The sequence below is a fragment of the Musca vetustissima genome, unplaced genomic scaffold (assembly GCF_032173495.1).
Source record: "Musca vetustissima isolate MV318-11 ecotype Yass unplaced genomic scaffold, APGP_CSIRO_Mvet_v1 utg362500, whole genome shotgun sequence".
In the NCBI taxonomy this organism is placed as follows: Eukaryota; Metazoa; Arthropoda; class Insecta; order Diptera; family Muscidae; genus Musca; species Musca vetustissima.
Genome location: NW_026877328.1, coordinates 3,050 through 15,922, shown reverse-complemented (window position 1 = coordinate 15,922; position 12,873 = coordinate 3,050). Strand labels below are relative to the sequence as shown.

The following is a 12,873-nucleotide window of genomic DNA, read 5'->3' as shown; positions in this document are numbered from 1 at the left end:
AGGGCTGAAATAGGCGTAGATTTCTTAAAGAGATTTTTTCGAGGGCCGAAAGAGGCGTAGATTTCTTAAAGAATATTTTTTCGAGGTTTTTCGAGGGCCGAAAGAGGCGTAGATTTCATAAAGAATATTTTTTCGAGGTTTTTCGAGGGCTGAAAGAGGCGTAGATTTCTTAAATAGGTTTTTCAAGGCCTTTCGAGGGCTGAAAGAGGCGTAGATTTCTTAAAGAGGTTTTTCAAGGCCTTTCGAGGGCTGAAAGAGGTGTAGATTTCTTAAAGAATATTTTTTCGAGGTTTTTCAAGGCCTTTGGAGGGCTGAAAGAGGTGTAGATTTCTTAAAGAATATTTTTCGAGGTTTTCGAGGCCTTTCGAGGGCTGAAAGAGGTGTAGATTTCTTAAAGAATATTTTTTCGAGGTTTTTCAAGGCCTTTCGAGGGTTGAAAGAGGCGTAGATTTCTTAAAGAATATTTTTCGAGGTTTTCAAGGCCTTTCGAGGGCTGAAAGAGGTGTAGATTTTTTCGAAGGCGTAGATTTTTTAAAAAATATTTTTTCGAAGGCGTAGATTTTTTAAAAAATATGTTTTCGAAGGCGTAGAGTTTTTAAAAAATATTTTTTTCGAAGGCGTAGATTGTTTAAAGAATATTTTTCCCAAAATTTGGATTTCCCCCATTCCCTCAATAAAATGAAACTCCATTATAATTTATGTCTTCCACTTTGTTACATCCGGCTTAGTTTGTCAACGACTTTTATTTTATTCACATTAACAATTGTCTCCTACCATGGCTAAGGTAACATGGCCAATTGCTGTATGTTTTTTTTTTATTTAATTTACATTTAACTACAGTTTTGTATCAATAACGTTAATGAATATTTTGTTGTTGTTTTTTTTATTAAAAACCTTCTATACCTTATTATGGCGAACACTTGAAACCTTTTGTTTTTATTTTGAAAACTATACCATAATTCATGAAAAAAAAATCAATGCAAGCAATTAATTCAATTAAATATTAAATACGGAAATTTCAAATAAATAGAAATATTCAAAGTCTATTAATTTGAAAAAAAAAATTGAAAAAAAATAATGCAATTCAAACATTATTCAAATAAGGCAGAACAAATGACTCTCGAATGTAATCGAATACAAATCTCAAATAATGTATTGTCTTAAAATTATATTCAAAAACAGTTTGACAGTTGACATGTGTCAATGTGTGTTGTTGGACATGAGAGATAATAACAATAATTATGACAATTCTGTTATGTTCGGTTGTTTGGTTGTTCTGTGGCTTTGTCTGCATTTTGAATTGGGAAAGGGTGGATTTTTTTTTTTGAGGTTTACTTCCTAATCCATACCCTGCAATCTCAAGGCATTGTATCCGAAGTGAAAGGAGTTCTGTGGGTGGTCTTTGGTGAAGGGTTTCACTTTTGTGTTTTTTTTTCAAAAATAAATTGATTTTGAAATTGAAATGTCCTGATTTGTTGTTGTTGCTTTTGTAATGAGTTCTTGTTGTTGTTTTTGGTTTTAGTAAATTGTTTTTATTATTTAATAATTAAAATTTATTAATAATTAAATAAAATGTTGAGTGTGTGTATTGTTGTTGTTGTTCTTCTTCTTCTTATTGTTGTTGGATTTACAAAAGAAAAAAATATTTATATTATTATGTATGTATATATGTAGAATTATAGTAACTATATAAATTTGAATAAAAACGTATACATGCGAACGGTATTCCCTCTAATGGCGAAATTGCAAAAAGATTTAAAATTTTCAAAATTTGCAATTTGAATTTAGTCATCACCACCAGTCATGACTTCCATGAATTCTGTAAAACAAAAAAAAAATCATTAATCCCCCATTTCTTCCTCTCTCTCTCTCTCCTCCCTCTTTCACCAACTCACCATCAAAATCAACAGTGCCAGAACCATCAGAATCAATTTCCTCAATCATCATGTCCAAATCTTCATTGGTCAGCTTATCATCCAATTCACGGAGAATTTCACGCAACACACCTGTGGTAATATAACCATTACCCTCCTTGTCATATAAACGGAAAGCCTCTTTCAGTTCTTGCATCATCGCCTCGGCATCCTCTTCAACAAGGAACCGGGCGGCCAGTGTTGTGAATTCTTCAAATTCAATTTGTCCCGAACCATCTTCATCGACTTCGGCAATAATTTCAGCTAGTGTAGCATCGTCCAACTGATGACCCAACATACTGAGAATGGTACCCACCATCTGGGTATTGATGTAACCATTCTTTTCGGGATCGAAGGCATTGAAGGCATTGCGAAGGACTGGAAGAAAAAAAAACAACAACAAATTATTAATATTTTTTATAAAATAAATATTAACATAACGTTTTAATAAATTCAAAGCATACTTTTAGGCGCATATTTAATTTAAAAACCAGTAAGGAAAGTAGTAAAGTCAAACGGGCCGACTATATGATACCCTTCACCACTTTGGGTATATTCAACATATGAATCTTAAAAGGCGTCGCATTTTTGGAGGATCAGTAAAATGAAATTGGGTCCATAACATATATTTCTACAATCTATACTAAATTTTTCATTTGCTCCGATATAGAGTGGCTTCTTACAATGTGACAAAATTATGTAAATCAATTTAAAGCATATATCAATCGGACACCCGTTGATAATTTTTGGACACATATCTGATAAACATGAGGAGTTTGGTGCATCATTTACATAAAATCGGACGAAAATATTTATAAAAGCTATATCGAAATCTAAGACGATTCCATTGAAACTTGTCGCAGAATATCGGCCACATTTTGAGTTCTTGGTGCATCATTTAGATAAAATCGTGAGAAAATCTGTATGGTAGCCAAATTTGAAACGATTTCAATAAAACTTTCTACATGCTAGGTTATATAAATTATATAACTTTGGGTCTTTGGTGTACCTTTTACTTAATATCTGACGAAACTCTATATGGGCAATATTGCCAATTTTTTAATATTCCATTTTCAAAAAATCGGCTTTTTTGCTTTTGTGGCACATCAATGATTTTTGGTACAAATATAGAGAAAAATGTTCTGACTCCGAAACCGTTCGCGATCAAATTTTTGGTTGATGCGCGCAAAAGTTATCGAGGTTTTAATTTTGGGCATAAGAAAAAAATCTTAAAATTACGCCGTTTATTGTATTGACCAAAAACGTTGATATATATCTTGCTCCGTACAATAAGAATATGCACATATTATAATAATCGCGAAAAAGTTGCACATCTTCGCGAAATATGAGAAAAATAATAAAAATATAGGAGATTACGTCAATATTTTCATTATATTAATGACATACACACACCTAAAAATTAATTAAAAAATATCTGCGTAATCTAAAGACCACGATGAATCAAATGATATCAAAATCACACAAGTCCGTGTAGCGGTTTGTAAATTACAGCGACAACAAAACAAGATATTAAGGAAAAATATTTGTTTTTGGTTCGAAAAAATATTGTCATCATATTTATTTTTTGAATTTTATACAAGAACTTTCAGAAAAAAATGTTGGGGTTATTCTGCTATTTTACCCAAATTTCGCCGAAAAATTTACATATATAATAATAATCACTTTTTGTGTATAAGTATACAACTTGCGGATTATGCCAAGACCCTCTCGATAAATCTTGGGGTTCTATAAATAGGAACAAATCTTAAAATTAAATAATATTATGAAATACACATTTTAAATTGCGTGTAAATCGCGTAATTCTCAAAATCATTTGATGCGCATGCGGTTTCCAGGAAGTACTGAAGTTTATCTTCCAATCCATATATATTTTGCGAAATTTAATTTGACGGCTAAGATGTGCCGCACGTTATATTGAAGTACCCAAAAAAATCGTAAAACGCGAATAATTTCCGAAAACTCCATATGCCATTAACGCGCATCCGATTTCGGTGTGCACTCTAAAAAAATACATCGATCTATACCGATTTCAATGTGGTCCATTAAGAACCATGGATGTGCCAGCTCACACTATTTTTGAGATAAATTGCGTGTAAATCGCGTAATTCTCAAAATCATTTGATGCGCATACGGTTTCAAGGAAGTGCTGAAGGTTATCTTCTAATCCATATATATTTTGCGAAATTTCATTTGACGGCTAAGATGTGCCGCACGTTACATTGAAGTACCCAAAACATCGTAAAACGCGAATAATTTCCGAAAACTCCATATGCCATTAACGCGCATCCGATTTCGGTGTGCACCCTAAAAAAATACATCGATCTATACCGATTTCAGTGTGGTCCATTAAGAACCATGGATGTGCCATCAAAATCTATTTTTGAGATAAATTGCGTACATCTCTCTTTCGGCTGAAGTTTTTAAAGTTCTCTTTTCGAAAAAGATCAAAATCCGTAAGAGGTCATTTATTGAAGCGGAAATGATACACAGAAAACGCAAATAAATCCGCGATATTTTCAAAAACATTTTTTGCCAAATTTCCTGTTTTTGGAAGGCCAGTTCCCGCCGTTCTAGTAGATGGATTTTCACGAAGAAGATTTTATATCATCCGAAACGTAAAAAACCTTATTGATCGCAGGTACCCATATCATTCAGTTGACAGATCTAAAAATTTGGCCCGAAAAATAGGTTTTTTAGAAATTTGATCGCACAAAATTCGCACCTTCTGATGAGTATTACTCTGAAGCTGTGCATACTACATACACAAAATACATATCAAATGACGCAGATTCGCGACTATAATAATCTTATAATCGATTTTTATAAATTCATGTTTGCGTATTAAAGCTAGAAGTAAAAATAAAAAAACACTCAAAATCGAGCTTCAAAATGTCAGCATCATTTAAAGGTAAATGCAGTGAAAATTTTGAAAAATGATATATAAGGGGCGTAGTCCCCATTTTGTTGGCTTCTAGTTTTATTTTGACACGAAGACCGTGCAATGAGTGGCTTAGTCACAAATCGATAGAGAACATAAAAAAACGGGTTCGCCTCAACGTGTTTTTACACATTTTTTTACATTAAAGTAGGCACAGCTTCCACCAAAATAAAGTTTGGAGGTCAATATCATGAACAGTTTGCAACGACAGATCAATTAACCCAAAACTATTCACTTTTTTTCATATACTTAAGTAGTTCCCGAGTTATAAAGGGGTGAACCTCCGCTTCAGCTATGTTAAAAAATTGGCAATATTGCCCATATATGGGAACTATATCTAAACCTGAACCGATTTCAACAAAACTTGCTATCTCATCTCATAATAACTTCAATAAGTTGTGCACAATTTTATGCCAATCGTACCCACCTGGGGAGTTCGGTGCAGCATTTATATCTAACTTCTAGGTTATACTAAGTTCAGTACGAAAGATATATGTGGTCCTTGGTGCACAATTTACATTAAATCGAACAAAAATGTATATGGAAGCTATATCTAAATTTGGACTGGATTTCAGGAAACTTAACACACCTCATTCTAGACCCAAATCGTTATGTTGTGTGATATTTGGTGCAAATCGAAATATATATAGGGACTTTGGTACACCTTTACATTAAATCGGACGAAAATATATATGTGAGCTATATCTAAATCTGGACCGATTTCCAGGAAACTTAACACACATCATTCTAGACCTAATTCATTACGCTATGCCAAATTTCGTGTAAATCGGAAGATTTTAGGGACTTTGCTACACCATTTACCTTAAATCGGACGAAAATTGATATGGGAGCTATATCTAAAACTGGACCGATTTTCACGAAACTTAACACACATCAATCTAGACCTAATTCAGTACGCTGTGCCAAATTTAGTGTAAATCGGAAGATATGTAGGGACTTAAGTACACCATTTACGTTAAATCGGACGAAAATATATATGGGAGCTATATCTAAATCTGGACGATGAATGAAACATGAAACTTAGCACACATCATTCTGGACCTAATTCATTACGCTATGCCAAATTTCGTGCAAATCGAATGATATATAGGGACTTTGGTACACCATTTACCTTAAATCGGTCGAAAATATATATTGGAGCTATATCTAAATCTGACTCGATTTTCACGAAACTTAACATATATCATTTTAGACATAATTCATTACGCTACGCCATTTGCATTAAATCGGACGAAAATATATTAGGGAGCTATATATAAATTTGACCCGATTTTCACGAAACTTAACACACGTCATTCTAGACCTAATTCAGTACACTGTGCCAAATTTCGTGCAAATCAAAAAATATATAGGGACTCTGCCGCACCATTTACATTAAATCGAATGAAAATATATATGGGAGCTATATCTAAATCTGACTCGATTTTCACGAAACTTAACACACGTCATTCTAGACCTAATTCAGTACACTGTGCCAAATTTCGTGCAAATCGAAAGATATATAGGGACTTTAGTACACCATTTACATTAAATCGGACAAAAATATATATGGTAGCTATATCTAAATCTGACCCGATTATCACGAAACTTAACACACATCAGTCTAGACCTAATTCATTACGCTATGCCAAATTTCGAGCAAATCGAAAGATATATAGGGATTTTGTTGCACAATTTACATTAAATCGGACGATAATATATATGGGAGCTATATCTAAATCTGAACCGGTTTTTCCCAGTTTCAATATTGTTCGTCCTTGGACCGAATAAGTGACCTTTGCCAAATTTCATCCAATTTGGATCATAAATGCGATCTGTACTTTGTTTACAAGTTAACATTGATAGACTGACAGATGGCCGGAAGGACGGAAGATATATAGGGACGGACACGCATAAATCGACTCTGAAAGTGATTCCATGCATATTCTCAAAAGGAACCATGTGTCTATCTCGTTTCATTTTGCCTTTAACAAACATATGCACAAAGACATAATACCCTGTACCACAGTGTGGTGAAGGGTATAAATATTAAGAAGGTGTCGATTTTTTAAAAATATATTTTTTAAATCCAATATATTGGGTGGATTTTTTTAAAGACTAGTTTTTCAAGGGTTCAACGTGGCGAGGATTTGTAAGGAATATTTTTTCTTAAGAAGCTTGGATTTTTTAAAGACCTAAACAAGGCGTGGATTTTTTAAAGAATATTTTTCAAGGACCTACAGAGGGCGTGGATTTCTTAAGAAAAAATTTTCAAGGCCTTTGAAAGACGTCGATTAAAAAAATATGTTGGTCCCTTTGTGTCTGTTACCCACTGTTCCATCCATCACTTTTTAAGCCCACCATTACGATTTAACATCACTTAACCATTTTAGTCGCTGTGGCCGTCCATGTCATGCGTAATTTCTTGAAATTCCACTCCTCGTTTGGCACATTTCACCTTCTCTTTTTTTCAGTGGCTACATTTCGTATTTGGCATTTTTAAGTTGCCTTTTCCTATATATCACCTTCGTTAAAATTTCGCCCCTCTTCTTGTTATCTTTGCAGATTGAATAAGATTTTTGTGTATAGTAGTTGGCTATATGTCCACTAATCCAGCTGTGCTTGTCTATCCATCAACGGAGCTGATGTGCCACAACTGTAGCATGGTAAGCAGCAGCGTCTGCGGCGAGTTACGTGGGTGTTTTTTAGTGCACCATTGGTGGATAGCTGCTGTGTGTTGGTGGATTTTGTTTAGCGTTTTGGTAAACACCATTCATTTATTTGTAGGAGGCCATTTCTTTGAGGTTCGGCTGCATTTGTTGTTCGTTATTTAAAGCAATCTCTTAATTTCACATTAATCGCTTACTGTCAAGTGATTATAAATCGTTTAAAAGAGTTTTTTGGGTTTTTTATTTTTGAAAAAAAATTGTCTGAAATGGAAAGTAGCCAGCACTAGCGTAGCTTTAAATAGTTCCTTGATTTAAAAAATCTGGAAAGGGGACAGTAGCCTTTTATGGCTTTATTCCAAGGCGTGTATTTTTTGAAGAATATTTTTTCAGGACTACAAGAGGCGTGGATTTTTTAAAGAAAATTTTTCTTCCAGGACTACAAGAAAGGGATTTTTTTAAAGAATATTTTTGATTTGGGACTATAAGAGCTGGGGATTTTTAAAGAATATTTTTTTCAGGACTATAAGAGGCTTGGATTAATTAAAGAATATTTTTTCAGGACTATAAAAGCCGTGGATATTTTTCCGGATTTTTTTAATTATTATTGGATTTATTCCCAGGAGCTAATAAAACTAATTGTTGATAAATAAACATCCGACGCCTCTGTATTTTCATAGCCAAGTCAAGTAGTTTCATAGCCATCGTATATTCGGATATCTATTTCGTGTTCGCCACTTTGTTTTTCGTTTACTTTAATCTCTGTCATAATTTGTTAAAGTTTTTATCTCCACCATAATTTGTTATTAAATTAATTTTTTATAAATAATTTGTAAAAAATGTATGGACTTTGGGAATTTAATTTGTATGTTCCGGGGTTAATACTTACGAACAATTTGTTCCTTGTTCAAATCATCCTGAAAATATAAAAGAAAAAGGTGACAAACTATTAATATTTATGCGGATATGATATCAGCTAGCAGAATGGTCAATTAATGGATATTTTTTATAAAAAAAATTCTTGTTTCGATAAGCCCTAGCAATGGAAATGTATATCGAGTATTTATCTTAAAGACATTTATGAAACGATTCCTCTATCAGGACATTGATTTCATTGTTTGGGAAATTATGACCCAATGTAAACCTTTGAAACCTGTATAGCTGATGTATACAAAATAAATTATATTGTGGAAGACCTCTTAGAGGGTTTTTCATATGAAAATTCTTAAACATTTTTTTCCTATATGAGTTCCTTAAGAGTTTTTCCCATGTTCATTAAATTTTTTTTTTTTGTTCTTAAATCCCATCCCTGACCAATATTAATTTGCACTACATATATTTATAAGCTTTCAACTAAGAAGCAAACAAACAAAAATATATATGTTCACCTTGGTGTAACGATAGGTTTCACGTTGTCGTTGCCACAACGATTTCACAAATTCACAAATCTCCCTGTAGTTGTCGGCATTGAAGGGATTGACAAACCTACAATAAGAAATTAAAATGTAGGGGCTGCCTATTCTTTGAATTGAAATTAAAAAAAAATATTTCAGATATTTACCCCTCTGTGCCGCAGCAAACTATGAATGCTCTATACCAAATATTATGTAACCATTTTCTATAATCCTAAAATAGATCTTCAATCATACAACAAAAATTTTAATATTTAAAGAGGATAATATATTTTCAAAATCGATATTTTATAATTTTTATTAAGATACATTTTGGTTGGAACAGAGAGATCAGAGATTGGATAGTTTGAAGAGCATAAGTGAAGAGTATCAGGACTATAAGAGGCGTACATTTCTCAAGGAATATTTTTTCAGAACTGCAATAGGCGTCGATTTAAAAAAAATGTTTTTTTTTTTAAACTACAACAGATATGGATTTTTAAAAAAAATTTGTTTTTTTTCATGACTACAACAGATGTGGATTTTTAAAGAATATTTTTTCAGGACTACAATAGGCGTGGATTTTTTAGATAATATATTTTATTAAGAATATTTTTTTTTATTTGCAGGGCTATATCTTCTTTGAAAACTCTGGAATTATCATTATTTTTTAAGGGGAATTTTTCATTGAATGGAATATTTTAACGTTGGGCGCCATTTTACATTTTTGTTAAATTTACCTTCGAGCTGAGTTACACTTTTAGAATCATCCCTAAAAAGTCCATGGTTATGGTTTAGTTGGTCAATAATCCTCACTTTTGGCCTTGCCTATCAAAATATGACCCTTAAAAAATTCGTTAGAAATTGTACGCTTCTTCTTTTGATGACCTTATACAAACTTTCCAAAAAATCTTGGATTTGAGAGCTCAGTTTGAATAGCATATTTTAAAGTTGGGCGCCATTTAGCATTTTGGATAGGTTTGTCCCCTAACAAAACAAAAAATTACTTATAAATTGTACGCTTCTTGTTCAAATGAGCCTTTACAAACATCCCAAAAAAACTTTGTTTCTGTATCATTTGACCCAGTTTGAATAACATATTTTGAACGTTGGGCGCCATTTGGCATTTTGGTTAGATTGGCCCTTAACGAAACAAAAATTAACTCAATAATTTTACAATTTTTGTTCAGATGACCTTTTATCGAAATTTCCAAAAAGTCTTTGCATTTGGCTCAGTTTGACCAAGATATGTTTAACGTTGGGCGCCATTTAGCATTTTGGCTAGATTGGCCCTTAACAAAAAAATCCTCAAACAATAGTAGACTTCTGGATAAATTATCTCATTAAAACAATTTGTAAAATGTACATGCTTCTGATTCAGATGTCTTTTTATAAACCTCGTTCTGACCCTGGCAAGAACCACAAGCTTTTGGTTTAGTCCTCAAAAAAATCCACGCTCATTTGGCTCTTAAAAAAAATATTCTCAAAAAAATTCCTTTGTATTATTGAATTTGTTTGAATGTAAACATTTTTGACGTTGGGCGCCATTTTCAAATTCAAAAAACCCTCCTCAAAAATATGCTCACTTCTGGCTATGTTGGGGCTTTAAAAAACATTCTCACAAATCCCAAACTTCTGGTTATTGCCTTTTAAAACACACCCTATAAAAGTTCACTCTACAGATTTAGTTGGAATTAAATATTTTTTTGTTTACTTTGGACGCCATTTTACATTTTGGTTAGATATTTGGTCCCTAAAAAACCTAAGCTTTCGGCTAAATGGTATCCTTTAAAAACATTGTTGTTGAGTTGACCCTTTATATGGCTCTGATGTCCCTAGAAATTTCATCACAATGTCTATGAAAGAAGCATTACTAACGTTGGGCGCCATTTTTATATTCAATAAAAACATCTTCACTTCTAGCTAAGTTGGCCTTTTAAACAACATTATCACAAATCCTAAACATCTGGCCTTTGACTTTTATTCCAGTCCTTTAAAAGTCCACACTTCTCATTTTGTTTAACCTTTAATGAAATTTAATATTTTTACATTGGGCGCCATTTAGCATTTTGGTTAAATTGACGCTTGACAAAACTTCCTCAAATAATCTAAGTTTTTGGCTAAGTGGTACCCTTTAATAACATTGTGATTCAGATTACTCTTTATATGGCTCTGATGTCCCTAGAACAGTCATTAAAATGTCTATGAAAGAAGTATTTCTAACGTTGGGCGCCATTTTTAACAATTAGGCGCCTTCCTCAAAAATTGTTCACTTCTATGTTGATGCTTCAAAAACATTCTGAAAATCCCAAGCTTTTGGCACTCGCCTTTTAATACACAACCTTTTAAAGTCCACTCTACTATTTTAGTGGACCTTTAATGGTATTTAATATTTTTGACCCTTGACAAAACATCCTCATATTATCTAATCTATTGTCTAAGTGGGGCCTTTTAATAAATTGGCTTTTAGTCGACTTCTAATGTAGCACAGTCATCGAAAGGAATATTTCTAACGTTGGGCGCCATTTTGGATTTATTAAAATTTATCCTTTTATATATTCACCCTATAGAATGCATTGAAGGAGACACGGGCTGCGATAACACATTGGTGGCCTTCATTTCATATCTGAGTATTACTTTAATATATGTTGGGCGCCATTGTGTAAAATAGATGAAAAGGTGTGCATTAACTGTAATTTTTGGGGTGCAATTTTCGCCCAGAAAAATTTTTTTGTGCTAAATATAGGAAGAAAATTGCCAGCCTATATAAAATCTTAAATGGGGCTCTTGGCTTTTGGAAAACAAATTGGGGACAAAAAAAAATATGGTTTCTATTACTTATCTGAAATCTAACGGGGCATGTAGCTAAAATTCTTGTTGGATCTGCTTTTCCAACGGAAAATGTTTCATAAAGTCTTGCTTTAGGTTTATCTTCAATTCATATTTGGTAAAAATATATATTTTGCCATGTTGGGCGCCATTTTGCAAAAAAAGTATAATAAAACGTGTCTACCGATTTCGTAGTTAGTGATGGAATAGCCTTAACTCCTTAACAATATATATTGATGGTCCTATTCTAAATATATATTCTTAGGGGAAATAGTCTTTTCACTTAAGACCATCCACCAATGAATGACTTAGAAGAACTAATAAATATATTGTGACTATAGAAAAAGGGGACATGGCCTGCGAAGGACACATTGACAGTCAATATAAATCCTTTATTCCAAATCTAAAACAGAAATTCTTGATGGAGATTCATGCTCTACTCTCACCTTCAACGTTGGGCGCCATTTTGCCAAAGTGACGGAAAAAAAGGAAAAGTAATTATTTCACCAATAATCCTTAAAATATTGAGTCTACATTTAGGGACACTTTAAGCCCAATAGAGGGTCTTCCATAAGAAAATGGAACGTATTCTAAAAGTTTAAAGATTTTCTAGGTTCTGATGACTGCAATTCGGGTTAATATTAATATTAAGCAAAAATAATTTATTGAATCTTGTTATAAATTGTGTTTCCTTCAATATTTAGTTTCATTATAACGTTGGGCGCCATTTAAGGAGATTTGCAAGATCGAAGGGTTTTATGTACAACATAGGCATATTAACAGTAGAAATGCTCTGTATGGCCGCAGTTACGATTTGTATGGGAGTTTTCACCAGTTTTGCGTGTGAAAAATTAGTTATACTGTTGGGGGCCATTATGTTTTTCCCAGAATATATTAACATTCATGTATAAATTGATTAACCGTTTTTTGTTAATTTCCCTTAAAAACAACTTTTTGATGACATTTTTGCCAAGGATTTTAAAACAACATATTTCGAATTGAAGATTCCATAATTTTGAGTGAATTTTTTTCTTAAAAAAACTTGAGAATTTCATTAATAATTTTTGCACCTATTCCACTCTTTTTGTTCTCAAGTCCATAACACATTGTAGGAT

The 12,873-nt window shown here is 32.8% G+C and overlaps 1 protein-coding gene across 1 annotated transcript; it reads right to left on the bottom strand.

Annotated features, from left to right (window-relative positions):
* Positions 1-1,758: 1,758 nt before the first annotated feature.
* Positions 1,759-12,223, bottom strand: LOC133321921 (troponin C-like). Its single transcript, XM_061530990.1, has 4 exons — positions 12,205-12,223; positions 8,428-8,484; positions 1,896-2,291; positions 1,759-1,819 (listed from the first exon to the last, which is right to left on the bottom strand). The coding sequence occupies exons 1-4, from the start codon at positions 12,221-12,223 to the stop codon at positions 1,785-1,787; spliced, it is 507 nt and encodes a 168-aa protein (XP_061386974.1). The 3' UTR covers positions 1,759-1,784.
* Positions 12,224-12,873: the final 650 nt, after the last annotated feature.